The 19823-nt window shown below is 40.4% G+C and overlaps 1 protein-coding gene across 1 annotated transcript; it reads right to left on the bottom strand.

Annotated features, from left to right (window-relative positions):
- Positions 1-1375: 1375 nt before the first annotated feature.
- On the bottom strand, positions 1376-19606 carry blmh (bleomycin hydrolase). The gene is made up of 12 exons (XM_029516900.1): positions 19477-19606; positions 17298-17495; positions 16442-16551; positions 15420-15561; positions 15156-15244; positions 14970-15062; positions 8363-8518; positions 8112-8270; positions 7954-8021; positions 6956-7073; positions 6569-6635; positions 1376-1974 (listed from the first exon to the last, which is right to left on the bottom strand). Exons 1-12 carry the CDS (start codon positions 19484-19486, stop codon positions 1826-1828), a joined length of 1359 nt encoding a protein of 452 aa, XP_029372760.1. The 5' UTR covers positions 19487-19606; the 3' UTR covers positions 1376-1825.
- Positions 19607-19823: the final 217 nt, after the last annotated feature.

Raw genomic sequence — 19823 nt, forward strand, 5'->3', positions numbered from 1 at the left:
AATACACATCTTCCATCAAGCAGCGGTGCATTGTGGGGTGGGAGGGGGAGGGGGGACAGCGTATAAAATTCATTGTTATTGTCACCGTTGATATTTTGGCTGTTTAGTTTTTATTATTTCCAATAACTGATGTCAAGTTGTTTTAAAATGACCACATTTTGTAAAAAACAGAATGAAATACATTTAATCATAAACGATTAAAATCTTTCTGGAGGTTTTACCTCAAGTCCGTTCAGATTGTTTAATTGTTTCCTATAATTCTGATGAGCTGGAGGTCAAAACTGAACACTGGCTGCTTAGAAAGACTGAAAATCAGCTGAATATCCAGCCTCCAGATTACACACTAAAGATTCAAAACCATCTCATCTTCATCAAACCTAGATGTAAGAAAAAAGTTCTTAGGAGATAGATCTGAGATAGATCTCCTTCTTCATGGCTTCTGAAGAAAGCACATTTTTCAATTTATCCCAAAAATCCCAGGGGTGGCACGAGCTCACTTACCAATATTTCTTTATATGTGTGAACAGGATAGCTAGACATACACTGTGGATATGGGAGGAACATTATTTCTTTGTTGATGGTACACAAATGCATGATAAAGTGACCATAAAGGAAAATCTGACACTAAAATCTGAGATGAGAAAGAATAGAAGCAATATAAAACAAAGACAAGGTAGGCTTTCAATAAAGGCAAGAAAAGGCCAAGCAGAGGTAGAACAAAGGAAGTAATGGAGGAGGAGGGAAAAAAATGAGAAAAATCTGTTGAAAATATGCTGGTTGATGGATAAGAGGATGTAGAAGTCAATACAGAAGTCTTAGCCACATTGTTTTCATGTTTTTGAGATTATTATAAAGCCACATAATCATTAACCCAGAGTGCAATATGAGAGAAAGACATATCTCACAAAGGCTATTATTGAATCTGCAGTAGTAAACCACGCACACTTGTGTCACAAGAAAAGCAGTCATGTCCCAGTTTTCTCGTTCATCTTCAGCCAGCGATGCTAAATAGACAGTTTAATTACCAGTCAGACATTAGAAGGCAAAGGGCGTTAAAGAAATAAGTGCTCTTACGTCACTGAGGGAATGAGGTCAGCTTGCGGTCAGGAAGATCTTGCGTTTCAACCTTACACAGCAATGTAGCTGTTCTCTAAAGAAATGAAGGTGCGTTATCCAAGTATAACCTTTTCCCTCTGATAACATTCCTAGATGCAGTCTATGCTGTATGCTGCTTTTCAACCCTGTGTTGTTTGCAGACTGAGGAAGTTATGGGAAGACTGAGTGTTTTTGATAACTGTCTAAGTGTTATTTTAAGACTAGTAATTAACTGCTGTTTTTGCCTAAGTCCACAAGGAAAAAGCTGTTGGCACAAGCATAACACATTAACCTCAATGTAATATAAAAAATACAAAGACAACTAGACAATACACAGGAAGCTAAGTGAAATAAAACAGTAGCGTTCACAGCAATATTTGCATGTACACAACCGTATAATGTACGTACAAGCTGACTTTAAAGAAACGTTTGATTCAGTAACTTTATTTTAATGTCAAGGCCCAATTTCAATACTTGATATGAATTTTAATTAACTTCAAACATACGAAAGGTACAGTGTGTGCCTCCATGCTCTGGAAGATATGAATAAATTAATTAAAAAATGACAAAAGCAGTCCAGTAAAAAAGAAAACAAAATTTTATTATTTTGTCTAGAAGAAGAGGCTGTTTTTGAAGGAGGTGTCAGGAAAATATTGGAGGTAAAAGCAGCCGAGGACTAGGGCGGAGTCAAAGAGACCAGAGGTTGGGGCTAAAACCTGGATTTTTGTATTTACGCCAGGGCTCCCATTGGGTCCCAGGCAGGAAGTACAATAGGTTCCTGTTGCATCACCGCGAGTACATCTTCAGGCAGGAACTTCTTGTCTACCACCACCTCGTACACATACTCAGAGAACCAGTCATCAGTCATGATCAGGTAACCTACACAGACAGACAGAGAGGACAAGCAATCATGTTAAATCATATTAAAGTCCAAATAGTTTTATAATCGCCTGAAAAAGTAGCACTCTATCAGAACAGAGATTAGAAAAAACATCAATTGCAATCTGGTTCTTTTAAGTGTTTATTGTTGCCTAAATATGCCTCACATTGAGCACTGACATGATGACACCTGTTGAGGCACCAGGTTCCAAGTTTTTTGGTTGACGTTTCATGATGCACATTCAAGCAGACAATATGCCCCTTTCTCTGTATGCCTCCAACAGTACAAATGTTGATCCAAACTTATTTGTATGTGAGTAATTTTGGTTGTTTACTTTAAATAAAACTTAGCATTCACTTGTTTAGCCTCTTTATCACATAAAGAGCTTTGGACATGCGTTGATCATTATCAATATAATAAACAAACGCATCTAAACAACTCACTTGAAAACAGTCTCAATCGTAGATAGCATTTGTTTATCTGAAGAAGAGAAAGCTCCATCCTCAAGGAAGTTCTTTGCTGAAATAGCCAAAGTCAATCAGTCTGTGCACTAAAAGAATGTGTTGTGAGGCACTCTGAGAGAACTACTTGATTTAAGGATATGGCTAACAAGACAAGGATCATGTAGTTATTTGAACTGGTTTTTCACTCTTTTGCGGAAACAGAAGGAGTAGGAAGTGCTGGTCAGAAAAATTCCAGAGAAACAATGCCTATAGGTCCATATTTTAATTTCTTAACAGTGCACTTCATCACTCTACTCATACTCTATTGTTTCAACAGGCAGAAGGGTGGAGGACGAGAAGGACCCCCGCCCATCATGGTTTGCTCTCTTACAACCAGCAATTCAGTATACAGTCAACATTTCTACTATCACCTCTGCACGCCCACCCTGGTAAAACTAAACAACGTCTGTCTCTCACGCATTGTGGCTGCGTGTGGGAATCGAAGGTCAGTGTGGCCAAATCTATCTGGGTTATGAAAGCATACATTGAACTTCCACTTGTTAGGAAGTTCCACTTAGGATAACCTAATCTCTTCTTGGAAGAGGAGGTGATGGGCGAGGGTTAGATGTTGGTGTGTGTGATTTCTCCAGTATTAACAAAGTGTCCAAGTTATCTGAAAGAACAGCAGCTCAAGTCCAGAACTGAACTGATACATATTGGAAGTTGGATGAGACTTGGAGTTTGTTATGTCTCAATTTTTACACCCCGATCATGTGGTGAAGGCAAATAATTTCACTCATTTTTTTCCCCTTGATGTCACCTCGTCTTTTCTCTTTCTGATGTGTGCAGGGCTGAGCAAAAGAGAGCATCCCTCCCACTGTGGAGCTGACTTATCGAGGACGTCAGGATAACCGCAAGAACATGCCACAGTTCCAAACAATATATCAGAGATGGCGTGTCTGTGAGTGTGTTGCGTATGCATGTTCTTCCAAGTACGCAAATCTTAGGTGGCACGTTGTCTGGTTCAAACTGCGGTGTCCGTGTGTGTGATGATGTGAGTTTCCTGGAGTCTGCGTGTTGGGTGGCATGGCGGTGTGTGTGCATGTGTGTGAGCGAGTGAATGTTGGGTGTCGCTATTTGTTTTTAGGGATAGGCTGACTGTCCTGTCCCAGAACAGATGGACCCAGTCTAAGCTAGGAGTGTGGATCAGCAAAATAAAAGTGAAATAAAAGGCAAAAATGACAATAAGAAGGTTCAGATCTGACTGAAGTTTTTTTTAAGCTACACCATCTTATTGTGTGCCTTTCTTCTTACAATAGCATCCAACCAGAGAATCAGAACCACTAACTTTCACTTCATTTTGAATCACTCGATCCGTGTTTTGGGGAGTGCTGGAGCCAATCTCAGTTGAGATTCCAGGCGAGGGTGGGGTCCCCCTGGATAGGTTGACAGTCCATTTCAAGGTCGACAATTGAGGCATATCACCAAAAAAAATAAGCTGTTTTCCTTTATTTAAAATTTTCTTAATGTGTATAACCCGATGTTGGAATAGGGACTGAATGTCATAAGAATTAAATGAGCAGTAATAAGACTATGATCATCTCTCTAGGCTTGATACGAAAAAGGAAATTACATCTGCAAAAGATTCTGAGGCTTCACAGTGAGGAAAAAAGTGTGGTATTTTGATATCAAAAAAACATGGAAACGTGTCATGTGGTAAAAAGATGGCAAACGGAAGAGTGACTGTGGTAAACCCAAACAAGAGCTGCTGTCTATTTAATTTAAAATAATTGGAACCTCAGAAAGAGGTAAAGGGTCAGATTCCTAACTGTTGCTTGGGTGCAAATGTAATGGCAAAAGATTAGAAGCATACTTAAAAGTTATTGGAGCTTCTCGTCCAGAATCTGTTATCCACTAACATGGAAATCCTTCTGTCCACATTAACGTCACCGTCATGTGTTTATTCAACAGCTGAACCACATCGGTAGGAAATAATAGTTTCTCCCTCACTGTGTCAAACTCATTCAGAGTTCATGATGAATATTGAGGAGTTAACCTCAGGCTAATGTCCCTTCAAATTAAAAGTAAAAACCTCACTCTGCATAGCCAAACATTTGTCGAAAACTATGTAAAAGTGCAAGTTCTGGAGTAAGCAGAGTCATAACAGCAGCTGTTTGAGGGCTGAAAGACTGAGGAAAGAGCAAGTTAAACCTCTCATGAGAGACTGCTTCTGGTTTAGGAGGAATATTAAAAGGCCTAAAGGGAGACGTTAAGCCAAACTTTATAAACACACTTTTCACTCTGTCTCCCTGCTCTCCCCACTATTCATCCAGTTTTTCTTTGTGATCTTTCCAAAAATCTGTATATATGCTTGCCTTTGTTTTTCCTACTTTCTAACCGATCCCTACCTGTGCTACATTTTTATTTTTGTTTCATCGTTCCTTTCCCCCATATTCGCTATCTCTTTCTCTTCTTTGTACCCCTATCCCCCCTCAGCAAAACAAGCAAAAGCCCCTGGATTCCCAAGTGAATTTCACTTCTCAAACTTTTGTTCCCAATAATTTTATTAATTTGACTGTGGAGAGGCTGGGGCGCCTGGCTTTCCCCATCTTGGTGTTTATGGAATAAGATATGCGTGAAATACATTTGATTTGACTGAGGGGTTTTCACATGTTTTTCCAACAGTCACTACGGTTTGTGGGTTCAAGCAAATATTGCGAGAATGTGTGTCTTTTGTTGTGTGTACATGCTGTACTGTGTATGTGTGTGTTGCCAGACGATGCATGACTGACCTGAAATACTCTCCTATAATTTGCAGAGGAATGTCAAGCCCAGAGATGGAGAGGAGAGGGTCAGAAGTGATGAGACAGAAATAAAAGGACAGAGGCAACAGTAGAGAAAGAAGTCTGTGGCAGTCATGTGGACTAGCTGCTGCATTACTTCACAACAAACATCTACATTTTCCATGTAGACTTACTGGCAGTTTGCCCAAGATTGTCTTTGTTAAAATAATTTGACTGTGGTTAAAACAGGACGTAGTAATCCGACCACGAAACAAATAAACTGTCAAGTTCAAAAGTTCCCGGTCAACATAAGACATTTTGTGACGACAAGTCATGGCGTTATTACGTATGTAGTTGTGTTTTACACAAATCTAAAGACCTCGTCACAACAGCACTGAAAGCAGCAAAATTTAACTGGGGGAAGCAGTTCATTCCAACTAAACCATCACCATTGGTTGATTGCAGGGTCAAGAGAAGTCCATCCAGTTTTTTTTTTTTCCCCATCTAGTTTTGCCAAGACCGTGAGCAAGCTGTCTTTACAGTGATAACCTCTGAGGGAACGGAGAGCTTGAGAGCCCAAAATTGAGGAGACTAACAACTTTTTGGCATTTTAATGGTTTGCATTTTGAGTTATGAATTCAATGGTGCAAATCCATATTTTGAATAGCCTGTCAGGAATTCCTCTCCCTTAGCAACCAAGCTAATGTGCTTGCAAGATTGTAAGTTTCCATTTTTCCTTCTTAAGTAAAATTCTGAGTGAAATAGCAAACTGTACTGTTGGCTAAAAGCCAGGGGGAAGTAAACAGCACAGTGCAAATAAAATTCACAAACTCAGTGATGTAATGAGTGGTGATTTTCAGCATTACAAGCAGGAAAGTGTGTTAGTTGTTACCTCAGCTGCAACAGTGGTTCACTAGTCTGTTCTGTAACGATGTTTACACAACTGAACCCAGAGGCTTTGAGCTACAAAAACCCAGAAAAAAGCAAAACAACAGGGGGCTGCATTATCTCCATGTTTGTCCGTGAGTCCTTATGAAACAGGACACAGCCAATTACAAGTTCGTAAGGCAGCAACACAGGGGAACCTCTCAGCCTAATCCTATTCATAATTCAATAGACTCAAACAGGAAGATGATGGTTTGTCCCGAGAAACCATGGTGTGAGACAGATGTGAAAGAGAAACAGAGAGGCAGGAGGACATTTTTGCAAGTATGCATGCGATTTTAGGAGTAAACAATTTTAGATGCTTTCAGCAAACAAGCAGCACATTACTCCAAGTTAAAATATGTTTTTCGGGTAATTTCTTAAAAGTTTCAACTAAAGAAGAAAAATAAAAATCAAAGAGCTGTGATGATGAGCTTTGATACCTTTGTTCCCACGGTCGTCCCCCCAAGAGTTTTCTACCCTCCACTTCTCATAGCCTTCTCTCCCGTCCTGAGAGAGCAAAACAATGACAAACAAGGAAGAGATAACGGTGAGAGGCAGAAACAAGATGAAAGAAAGTGTCAGTTTCTCCCCTCATAAGTAACCCCAGCAGTCAGTGACAGCTGGGGTTACTTATGAGGGGAGAAACTGACGGCACTATGAAAACTGCAGCTGATTAAAGGAGCATAAACATGCAGAAAGACTGATCCAATAAGCTGTGGGAGACTCTGCACGTGTATACTTCTGTTGGTCAGCTTGTATACATACTGCATGTTTGCCTGAGTTTACTGAACAGTCACACACCTATTTGTATGTTTATGTGAGCTTACCTTGTCTGTGACAGCAGTGAGGATCATAGCATGGGTCATGAGGGAGTCTCCGTATATCAGCCGTTCTGACTTGGAGAGGTTCTTAACTGAAACTCCAAATACCAGCTCATGGCTGAACCTACACACACAAACAACAGAGGAACACCTCACATTAGACTGTCTACTCAATTAGAAGTTTGGTATTTTATTAACTTTACAACAATACAAAATATAGCAAATTATTTATTGTAGGTGAAGGAGAAGAGTTACTGCATGATGATGTCCTTTGTGGTTCTATATGGGCAAAAAGAATTTTCACCCTTTTATTCCTTTCTTTAACACAACTGTAGAAATGAAGCACCATTAAGCTGCTGCCTCATTCCAAATATAATCTACTGGCACAAGAAAAGATTTGTCTGAAAGATGAGCTTCAACACAGATGGTACCAGACATTCGGCACCATGCTGGTGTGGTTCAGTAGGCAAATTTAAGCCTGGCGCCAGCAGCTCAGACACATGCACCGCTGCACCTGAGGGGCAAAGATAAGCAACCTTTCCCCTGTGGAGAGGCCAACACCTCTCGAAAACAAATGAGTGATGGTTCAGTCATGTGAACCCTGCCATGGACGTGGCATGAAAATAAGGATGTTGGCTTTATAACAACATGCCGTTAAAAAGTTCAGAAATAAAAAGGGCACATATTGCATCTCATACCTACTGCATTTAACAAAGAAAGAAATCAAAACCACGTGAACAGCACACAATTGCCTTAACTTCCAAAAGAAGCCAATGAAGCCATATCACAAGGCCATGGTTGGCACTACAGTGAGCTTCATACCGAATGTCTTCAAGGGCAGAGAGGGACACTTAACTTACCAGGATCCAGTCTGGCTGACTGGGTCAGCAAAGTGCAACAGCTTTTATATAAAGCTGTATTGTTCATCTACACAATAATCAATAATCAGGAATCCTCCTGAGCCTTCTGATTACCACTCCAGTACTGCATGGCTTTATACTCACACATTCATGTCATTAATGCCCAGCTTGCCGTGGAAATGTTTCCCAACATCACAACCAAACCACACCGCCTAGTAGAAAAAGATTCAAATCAATGAAGCTCACACATAAAAATGAGACATACTTGTGTCCAATAATTTGATCAGTGTGGCCCAACTGACCTCTCCATCCTTGATGGAGTCTGCCGCAGCCTTTTTAAGCAGCTGAATGGGTTGGTTGTTGTACAGAGTGCTGCGGCCCCCCACCATGTTACCCAGGAACTCAACACTGTACAGCTTCCCATATGGGTTCTGGGGTCGAGGGTCGTTCACAAGGCAGACCTGAAAATACGTAGTTGAAACAAGAAGTCAGAGACGGCACATCTTTGGACTTTCCATTTCACTCTTGTATGTAAAGGCCATTGAGATCATACTTTGTCCTGAATGTTGTATAGGGGTTTGACATGCTCCCTGTAAAACTCCTGGGGGGTGAGTGGTCCCATGCGATTGAAATTCTTGTCCTTGTCCCGATACTCCCAACAGATGGTCTCAGGAGGGCTCCCTAGACAAACGCTGGCCACTCGGAACACCTGCACCAAAAACAGTTTCAACGTCAACTTTTTTTTTTTTTTTTTTTTAAACATTGCAATCAAAGATTATAAACTTGTATTTTATGCCCAAAAACATTATTAAATTAAATTTCAGAGAAAGAAAAATGTGGCCAGCCGTCATGTTATGGAATATACTGTATGTGCACAGAGACTGGAGATTTCATACAAAAATACTGCTTCTCCTACACCGTAGAAAAAGGAACCACCAATCAAATTAAAGAATAACATTTTAGCGTCATTGGAGAAGTGTGTGAATCCATTCATATTCTTAACATGTGCTCATCTAATCCCCCTAACTCCACATCCCTGCGTACACTCATCCGTCGGGGCTGGGCCTCTCTGGGTCTCTAAATTTTGACTTCTTTTCCCTCTCTGCATTGCCTTCCTCCCCTCCCATTTTCTGCATATCCTTCCATTTCCCCATTTGCACCCCACACCCTTTTCCCCCCCTCCCTCCTCGTGCGCCTTCCTGCGGCGCTCAAGTTCAGACTGAGTTCCTGTGGACTAAATTGGGTTGTTTGGATTGGGCCATCTGTCAATCTGGCCCTTCTAACCTCCAATATAGTTATCTCAGGAATTTCCCCTTTTTGCTTTTCACCTCTGCCATCCTCTGCTCTTGTCCCCACAGTCTCAGCATATGCGTTTCCAATCGAATGTGATTAGAAAGTGGCAAATAAAATGAAGAAAGTTGTTGGTTTCAGATAAAAGAAGTGCGACTAGACAGTAACTGACTGGTTTGACCAAAGGCAGATGTTAATGTACAGTGGGTCTACAACACAGTGTGTACAAATAGTGATACATCACACTGAATATGGTTATCGGCCAACTAACCCTAAGACCACATTTCTCTGTAAACTTTAATGCACCATTTTTATTAGCTACTACTACTGATATCCAGACAAATTAAACTTATGTCTGGCTGAATATAGAGCTAATGGGTAAAAGGGGAGGGGGGTTATTTTTGGCCTTGCCTGAGGTAATATAGCAGCCGTGGCAGCAGTTTCCCATGCTCAGTCAACACATATTTAATGAACCTACATAAAAATGACATTCTTTTGCTTTTGGGTTTGTAGACACTGATCCAACTGAGGTTACTATTCTCACCCCAAACACCTGCAAAAAAATGTAGAAATTCAATGCCTGACTTACACTTACACACACACACACGTCTTCATCACAGAATACATAAAAATCTAAGACAGACACATAAAAATACACACATGTCCCAAGTCAACAAAGTCATTTATTTGACCTTTCACACCCCCATCTTCCTCCTATTTTAAACACTTTGTTTAGACTGCCAAGGTGCATATTCCCCTGTCTGGTCTGTGTTTGTCCAGATGCCCTGAGCATCTTCACGAGACCCATGACATCACCATTACCTCTTGAACCTCACCCTTTTCTCTTCATTTGTCCTTTTTGTTTGTGTTTTCTTTTCCTAAAGAACAGCTCTGCTCTTCCTGGTAACCTCCACATTGCTTTAAATTTCTCACTTCATGCAGTATATTCACTCATACTCCCATGGCAGGGGCAAATTAAGTATGTGTGAGGAAACGCTGGGTAGACAGATGAAACAAATGCTGCCTCAGTGACAGATATACTTTCCTGACAGAGAATGCAGGAAAAGTGCAGCATGGACATGTGAAGAATATATATATTTTACATTTAATAACTGGATCTGCAAAGTAGACAATACTGATGGTTTCAACTTCCAATAGACTTCCAATAGAATCCACAGGACACAGGATGTTTGGGTAATAACCTGATCTCATTCAACATCTCAATATCGAACACCTCTGCATTGTTTCAAGGTTTCAACAGCCAGCGATTTTCACCGACTCTGATGGAGTTTGCAAGCAGGCAGCTTCAGGTCCATCTTGATTGTCTGAGGGTGAGTTTGTTTGTCTTTTATAGAAAATAAACTAACTGCCTGAATTTTATTGGGGAATCACACTTGATGCTGGAAAGCATCTGTTTGCCACCCACCTGGAGTGGGGCACGAGACCAACGCATTCAGTAAGGATGCCAAGCCAATCCCAGCACCATAAAAATACTAAACAATATAAAATATCTATGTATACTGGTAGGCTTGAGCAAAGCACTTCAGATGCAGTGCATCTGTGTGGTCCCCAGACAGAGCTGACACTGTAAAAACTTTGCATGTAATGTTTAAATTTAAGTCACAGTATTTAAGTCATTTGATGCTCTTTAAGTTTAATTGTGCAAAAAAATAAATAAAAATGTAATGATGAATTATGATCTAATTCGTATCTTAACACTTCAGTGACCTCAACTTTTATTTTTGCTGTGCAGAAAAAAAAGAAAGAAAGAAAAAAGAAATCACTTGAAAAGGTTCAAAGAAAATGTTGCTTAGTAGGGAAACAGTGCATCCTGTTGCTGCCCGGAAGTGAATTTATTACTCTTGTCAAAGAGCTGGACCTGTAAACATAAGCCAATGACACCATGCAAACAGTTTGGATAAAAATGAGTGAGGTGTTGATTGAACTTCCATGTTTTGTAAACATGCAACACGTGGTCATTATTAAATTCTAACAATGGTGCAATGAAAATCAGTGAATTGAGGTAAGATGGTTCTTTTGGCTTCCAAAAGATGGAGGAACCAATGCACATCCAACAACAAATCAACAGGGCCAATAGCCAGCAGCATTGAGCGCCTGAACTGCAGCAAGAAAGTCCTACTGCTGGTTGATGTCTGTTTCATAAATTTGTCTTCGTAATCGTGCTCTGTGCATCCAGAGCCAAGACCAGAGCTGCACATGGTGTTACTGATTCCATGACGCAATGGAGCAGGGAAGGACTGCAGTTGTGGCATGAGTGATACCATCTGTGTGTTATTCATGTGTGTAAGGTAATGCATGTGCATGTATAGTTACCAGTGAATGTGCCTTAAATTGTTTGTGTCTTTCTTTGTAAGCAGTAGTAGAGGAGCAGGAACACACACCAGATACAGCATGAAAGAGGAAAAACTGGCTTTGAAACTAAAATTAATGCTCCATCAATGCAGCGTATGGATACTGTCACTCTACCAGCATCTATAAAAGGAAAAACATAGTACACCGGACTTGCTTCAGATGCAAGCTAAAGTGGATTAAGCCTCTATTGTTGAGGTTTTTAGAAAAATGCAATGCCCTTGGTTTTAACATATGTGCCTGACCAGATTGTTGACATGCAAAGGGATTTCTTTTATAAAGCACATGCCAGGTACAGTAAGTAAAAGCAGAGAAGTTGACCCCAGTTCCTTGTCATGGGAGTGTGTGTGGGGCTGGTGTGATAAAGACCAGGGCGCAATCATAACCGCCACATAGGGTGGGTGGACAGCATCACCTCCATACACACCAAAGTAGGACTGACATGGCACTTTGATCCTGAGAAACACATGTTCACACATAAATGGAAATGTATGGGAACAAGTGGAGGAAACACCAGTTTCCCACTTGTGAGAGTCCAAGAAAACCAACTACATAAGCCTATATACACACATGGATAGCATGACAGCGTGTTCACAAACACAGTTTTGGACACAAGGACATGTACACATGGTCAGCAATGAAGCGGTCTGTGAAATCACCTCTGTTAGTTTGTATACTTAATCTGGAGAGACAGCTCCTAGAAGTGCTCAGATGAAGAAAAACACTGTAATGCCACCCTACTAATACACACTGTGATAACCACAAATACAGCACCTGACTGATGGGCAGTCAGTCATCCAAAGCTTATCACATCAATCACAGACTTAATATGAAACAGTGTTGTTTAAGTTGGAGGCAGCTCAAACTCCAGATAAGAAATAGTTCACGTCAATGGTTTTGGACCACACACCTTACAGCCCGGTCAGTGTAACCCATTAAAGAAAAGTATGCAACTCCACAATGAATCTGGAATTGGTCCTTTTTCAATGTATACAAATAGTGATTTAGATTAATTGTATGTCATGACTTGAAATTTCTGCTGGTGCACATCCAAGGCACACAATCGTAATTTGGAAAGTTCTTAAAACTGTGATAAAATGCACAGACATTTTTCTCTCCCATGAGGAAACAAGTTAAATAAATTAGATAATGGGACAATGAGTTAGATAATGAGTTAGTAGGCTAACTTTCATAATACTGTATCCACGGGTTTTCTATATGATTTATTCTAATGGCTAATTTGGTTACCCAAGTTTTCCATTTCGCAAGCTATGACTGACATTATTTTATAGAAAATAAATTATGATGAATATTTTTTTCATTTTAATATAAAATATTAAAAATGTTTTCAAATGAATTCTACTTAGTTCAGTGAGACCGCAATGCTTCCTGCAGACAAAGAAATTATACTAATATCAAACAAAACATCTACATGCATCATAATTTTAATACTGATCCTTTTTGAGGAGGTCATTTTTTGCCTATTTGTGTTTGTTAGGAGCATCTCGCACACACACACACACACACACTTTGAATTGAACTTGATGCAGGGGTGTGTTAGGATCAAGGGTGGGACACATTCAATTTTGTGTCGATTCAGAGCCTTTTCTAGGTGTTTAATAAATCTATTGTTTTAAAATATGTAAGTATGGTGTTTTCTGTGTGATGCTGGTCCTGGTGAACGTCTGCACTTCTTCCTCGAAGGAATGATGTTCTTTAGATGCAGATGCAATGTGCAACAATATCTTTGAATTTGGCTTTTTACACGGGTCGTACTTTTGACATGACAGAATCCTCCATCACCACCAGCTGTGACAGAGCAGTGTTTCATTAAACAAACCACTACCAGGTGGACAAACAAACACATTGACAACCCTCCTCCCCACACCCTGTCATGCAGTGCAGTGGGAGTCATCTTTGTTGTTGCACAACATATGTTTGTGTGTGTACAATTTGGTGTTGGTGTGAATGCGTATTTGTGTGTGTGTGTGCTGTGATAGCTGCGCATCAACGAGGCCGCTGTGAGATACAGGCGACTGTTTAAACAAGCAACCAGGCAGCAGTACAATACAACCAAACAGCTGACAACAAAGGATAGTTAACCAGACCCCCATACAGCATGCAATCATCTCAATAGGAGGCTGATTGACTGGCTGGCCCCTTGTGCATTCACTCACACACAGGCACACAGACACACACACACACTCACCAGACGCAGAGACAGGAAACAGGAAAAAAGGCTCATATGAATACAAAAACAACACAATGTTACTTGTTCAGACCAAAAGAACACACACTGCAAGCACATGACTCATTCACTGCAAGTGTAAATACACATATTGGCATGTAATGTTTGTTATGCCGTCCGCATTGTATTTTAGTTGTATTTAGTTAGTCCAGAGGTGATTTTATCTTGTGTGAGAGTCTGTTGCATGAACAAGATCACTCTTTTCAACTTTGTGACATCTATGGGCAGTGTGCAGGTGTTTTTGGTTTTTTTTTGGTAGCTTGGCTTTACAAGATATGATGTGCACACATTGTACATATTAATAAGTGAATCAAGCAGTCAGGAATGCTTCTGTTATGGTCTTTCATTATCTGGGGTTCATAAGCAACACTGTATTTTTAGTGCTCCTAAACCCTCCCTATTAAATATACACTATTGTCTTAACAATGCATCAAAAATGTTAACACAGCTTATCCCCATACAAATCGACAATTTATTTCTTTCTTTGGATGCCCATTAGCTTCCACACAGGTTTGAGACTCTTTAAATATATTTATGGTTCACTGACACTCAATTTTAAACCTGAATCTATAATTCCCCACAACAACTGTCACTTCAGCCTCTTCACTGCTGTTAAACTATTGTTTAACAGCCCCCTCTACTGGTAAAAAGGCAGCAATGTAAAAACCTCAACAAGATGTAAGCTATAAGTTCTTGTGTTATTTCTTCATTGTCAATGCATAAAAATTAATAAAAATACCAGCGTATAAAAGCTATGATGTATTATGAAACAGTCAAACTGTTATTTTTTAACAAATCAAACAGTTGCGACAGCTATAAAACTAGAGGAGATAATCTAGGAACTAAAATTATTAATATATTTATGCTCTCCTGTTTCTCCTCCTCTTAAAAATGCATACAGACAAAGCCAGTCACACTAGTGAGATATCCTCAGATAATTCCTCATATCCCTCTTTTAGCACTGGTGGTCATTTCATACCCACTTCTTGTTTTGTCAATACAATTAGATTTCTTTTCTTCTCTTTTTCACAGCTAAGAAAGCCACCAACTGAGGTGTTAATGTTAAAAGTTGATAAATTCTAGGAAAAATCTATCCCTTTGGTTCCTGGACTGCATTGTCAAGTATAACACTGGCTATGTTCCTCTGATCCTCAAAAGGTTCCTCAAAAGCCTGGTAAAGTTCCGGTGGTGGAAATAGCCCATACAAAACATGCTACAGGAAACATCTGTGTGTGTGCTCTTTGAGCCTCACCTCCTCTATCATGCTGTCTATAGCTTCAGACAACTCAGCTTCAGTGGCATTACTTGCCACCATGTTCCTCAGTCTTAGGCAGTATTCTCTCAGCTGCAACACAGTGAGATGAAAAAAACAACAGTCACTTACTGATATGTGACCTTGATTGCATTAGCATGAGTTGCAGGAAATGTGTAAAGGTACCTTATGGTTGAGGATGTCATTCATTCTGCGAGAGGCCTCTGAGCTGTGTGACTCTGGAAAGCATTTCTTTGGAATGACGCCATATTTTTCTGAAGACAGGACAGTAAAAAACAAAATTATAAAAAATTATTATTATTAGCGCAATCGGACAATCAGTGCTTTCCTCTGTTAGACAACTTACATATTTAGATCAAACACAGTAAATTTTTCTGATTACACAAGAACTTTGTGTTAACGCTGCTGTGTACAATGATGAGTACTAACCAATGAGGTTGACCAGCATGTCCCACTGCCCTCCATCATTGGTCGGATTAGAGAGCAGAAATTGAACGAGGCGTCCATCCACTGGCTCCTTCCTCTGTGCTGTCTCCACACAGGCCTGGAGGAAGTAGTAGCAACGCTCAACCTGCACAAGAGAGAGAACAAACACAATCAAGAAATGTTGTGGGTAAATGGAGGGAGGAAAACAAAGGGTAAGGCCTACTATCTGATAATATCACAGTCTGCTTTAATATATGTAATACAGACTTGACACTGGGATTGTAGTTTGACTAAGGTAATAAAAATAAAAATGAGGACTTTAGCCTCTTATGTATCAGAATGTAGAGCCTTTTTTTTTTTTAACAGCCATTATTTCTCCCGATGCATTGAGAGCACGACTAGTATGACATCCCCCACCCACCCCAACGAAAAAACCCAAAAACAAAACAAACAAACAAACAAACAAAAAAAAAAACACTTTAAATTTTTGAAGAGAATTGTTGAAATTGAAATGTGGTGCTTACATTTTAAAAGTTATTACAGGTAGTTTTAGTCTCCACTTCTGGCACTTGACAAAATGAATAATGTGTAATTGTGGTGCAAAACACATGAGGCCAGACAGAGATAAAAACAGTGAGGAAGGTGTCACTGTGACGTCAGCTGGGAAGAGCACTGACCAAAACACACAAAAGGGGGTTTTAGCTGGACAATGAATGCATAGTAGTACAACACAGCTAAATAACACATCCTGGCTGCAAAACAACAGAAACCATTTACAGGACTCTTCAAATTCTGACACTATATATATATATATATTACAACAAAAAAAAAAAAAACACCCCAAAGCATTACTATATATATATATATATATATATATATATATATATATATATATATATATATATAAAATTACAAGACACAACAAGGCAACAACCAAATAAACAAATAAATGTGCAGTGCAGGAATAGACAGTTTATCTCTGAGCTGTCACGCTCTGAAAACAGACAGGTGATTCCATGTCATACCTTGTCCCAGAAAAAGAGATAGGACTGACTGAACTCAAACTCCTCTATGTTGAATTTCTTCATGAAAGGAAGTCGCATGACGTTGAGGCACGAGAAGATCCAACATCTCCCTGGGTGATAAAAAGAAGGCAAGTACAGATATTGAGAAACATGCAGGTAAAAAAAGGTCTCCAAAATCCCAAGAACAAATAAAGAATTTCTATTTATTTTTGGGGCAAGAAAATTTGTAGCCTATACCTGCAGCCTACCATCTGCACCTTCCACAGTGGCTATAAGGCACTGTAGTCCATTCAACAAAATTGGAAAGTAACATTTTAGTGTGAGTGGTAATGCCGTAGTTTTATTGAGAAACTCAAAACACAACTAAACTGATTTGAATTTTCAGTACGAAATTAGGAGATAGATGTTGTCCATTTACGCTTTAAATAACTTCCAGGTTTCATGTGAGATTCAAAGTGTGCACGTTAATTTACAGGCGTATATATTAACCCGCATCATACATATATTCCATGAAATCCTTGTTTGATTCTTTTTACAGTTTAACAAATAAAACAGATAATTCTGTTTGGGAGTCACAACCACAAAACAATTCTATATCATCATATGAAAAGTGAGAGTGTCTGTAGCCCTCGTTTTTTGTGTTATTGCAGTCAAAAGATAAAAATATTATCTGAATTTAGATTGTAACCTGTGGTCTCTGAATAATCATGAAGAGCCCTTGGAGAAGAGGTGTGTGACAATGGTATTTGCTTGTGTTCCAATAATTATAGTGATATTCATGTGAGCACCAAAACACTAATACATGGTCAAATACAAACATATGTTTTCCTGCTTCATCATTAATGTTAAGTCCTACCTGAGTTTTTCTGGTTGGTGATGGGCTTGCCCTCTGTGGGGATAGAGTGCTGGAAGATGTGCACAGTATCCTGGACAGTCTGTCGGTGCAGACAAACCTCTAATGGATCGATGCATGTTGACACATTCTGGGCCAACAGGTAACGTGGCTCAGCCCGCAGCCGCTTGAGGAAGATGGCAACCTTCTCCTGACTCAGACCTGGAGGGGCAAGAAAGGAGAAGTAGAAAGGGATGAACAATATGAAGACTAAAATATAGGACAGATGTTTTGACACTGGAGGAAGAAATTCCACTTCCGATTAACCATCTGTGCACTTAAGGCATATACACGTCCCACTTAACATCTAATTTATGAGCAGTCAAGCACTCGGATGTTGCAATAATGCCTGGAAAACATCAGATCAATAGTCATAAAATAACTGCATCCTTTATTGAGTACAAAAACTGTCTGGCACATCCTTTTTCCACCATCCATGCAGAGATGGAAGGTGGAAAAAAAGATAAGGAAAAGGATGGTAAACACAATTAGGATAACAGTTCTGTCTGATGTGCAGACTTGGAAAGGGGACAGGCAGCAGTAAACAACCGAGAAATTGAGAATGCTTTCTAGTAGTACTATAAGTGGCCTTGGGGAGCTGAGGGTTGGAATCAGTCATGGGGAGCACTTGTCTAGTCCTGAACAGGGGAACACACAGACACACACACACTTTGACAGAACCAAAGCGGCACCAGTGTGTGGTTTATAATTCCATCAAATCATAGTGTAAAGCAATTAAACATTGAGAGGAACATTGCCTAGTCATGCATGCTGCCTGGTGCTCAACCCCTCTCTCTAGGCTGCATTCAGTTATTTTCCATTGTAACAACGCTCAAATGCGATGACTGTGAAAGATTAAGCCTGTGGCAAACCTCATTAAATGTCATGCCATCATCGGCGGTGGGTGGGGCAGTCGTGGACTTTGAAAGAAGCAAGCCTTAAGTGGATAATAATTCAAGAGTAGGACTGCATGGGGGTACTCTGCCAAAGTTTTGGACATTGATGAGTATGGACAGCTAACAGGGGGGAAATAAAAAATGTGCCTGTATCAGCATAGTAGCCGAGGAGGGTGTGTGCTGAAGAAAAAAATACTACAAAAACTGATCCTAACTGAAGGGTCGGTCCTTCAGCCTGGCATGTCATCCACCAAGCGTGGGCATGAATGGTGTGGACGGACACCACGGTGGTTTTCAATGGAGGGGGGCAAGCACAGGCAGCCAGGGTGACTTGCAACTTTACACATCACTGGTTATACAACTGGCTTTATTTTAGCTAAGCACTGTATTATGTCCATCAGTGCTCCATGTGCAAAAGGCCTAAACTCCAGCTGGCATGGAGCCTAATGACTGTGGAGGCTCAGCAGACCAAAATCCAAAGAAACCAAAGAGTCACATGGCCCCATCACAGTCCGTGTTTTCATACAGGCTTTAATAATAGGTGGAATATATATACACACACATCTTCTACAAAAAGGGAAAATCTCGTTAAAATGAGTGTAAGAAATAACCCAAATGACTGAAGCCTAAATCTTTGTGTGACAGTAAAGTGTTATGAAACCTGGCTATGAAAAAAAAATCCTTTTCAACAACTTGCCCGGTTTACGGTAATCTTCAATATATCAATCGTTGATAAGTCCTGTTTTAGGAGAGGAATTGGAATAGAGGAAAAGGTCCTCTTTTTTGGGGGGGGGGCTGCTCTTCCTGCAGAAACCACAGTCAGATGAATCACCATCACTTTAAAGAGTTTGACAGCACGTCCAACTCCATTCTTGGCTAGCTAGCAGCAGATGCTAACATTCCCAGTTTTCGGGGAGCTGACACCAGTTTTAAACCACCGAGTCCAGCTGTGATATCCGTCTGAGTGTTTGAGACGGGGTTTCGGGTCTTTGCTGACAATCTAACCGGGATGAACCGTCTCAACTTTCCGGAGGAAGTAAAAAAAAAAAACAAAAAAAAAAAACCCCGAACAACAACGGCGGAGTCGTGCTAGCGGGCTGGGACGCTAACAGTCGCGAATTGTGCTAGCTTAGCATGTTAGCTCGCTCAGCTGTCAACGTCCGGCTGTCAAACACACACCGAGCTCGGGCTGCCGGCAAACACCGACCAGCGGCACCGAAACGGGGGGGAAGTGACCCCCAACCTACCGGTTTCCATGTTTCCGAGGAGCTTGAGGAGCGTTGTGTGTTTCCCTGAAAAGTCACCGGCTCTTTGTTTTTCTCATTCACCGAGTCAGTCAGCGGAATCACGGGGGGTGCGCTCGTTTCGGAGCACGAGTTCGCTCTCTGACGTGGCGACGAGGGCGGAGTTTGTCGTCTAATTCCCTGACTCCTTTTTTTTCCTTTATTATTTTTTAGAAACCGATCATTTACTGTAAATAGGTCCCGACAGGCTGATCCCAATCAGAAATACTTCATTATTAATCAGGCGGGGGGGTCTGCTCCATACAGATGTTCCACATTGGAATAAAAAACAATGGAAATAGAAATATTAC

Source organism: Echeneis naucrates, chromosome 13 (genome assembly GCF_900963305.1).
Source record: "Echeneis naucrates chromosome 13, fEcheNa1.1, whole genome shotgun sequence".
Taxonomy (NCBI): domain Eukaryota; kingdom Metazoa; phylum Chordata; class Actinopteri; order Carangiformes; family Echeneidae; genus Echeneis; species Echeneis naucrates.

Excerpts from the sequence above, each read along its gene's own strand:
- blmh (XM_029516900.1), bottom strand. Across the intron at positions 16,552-17,297 it reads CACCAACCAGAAAAACTCAG|GGAGATGTTGGATCTTCTCG; the intron begins GTAGGACTTAAC and ends TTTATCACCCAG. Across the intron at positions 8,022-8,111 it reads ACTCCATCAAGGATGGAGAG|GCGGTGTGGTTTGGTTGTGA; the intron begins GTCAGTTGGGCC and ends TTTTTCTACTAG.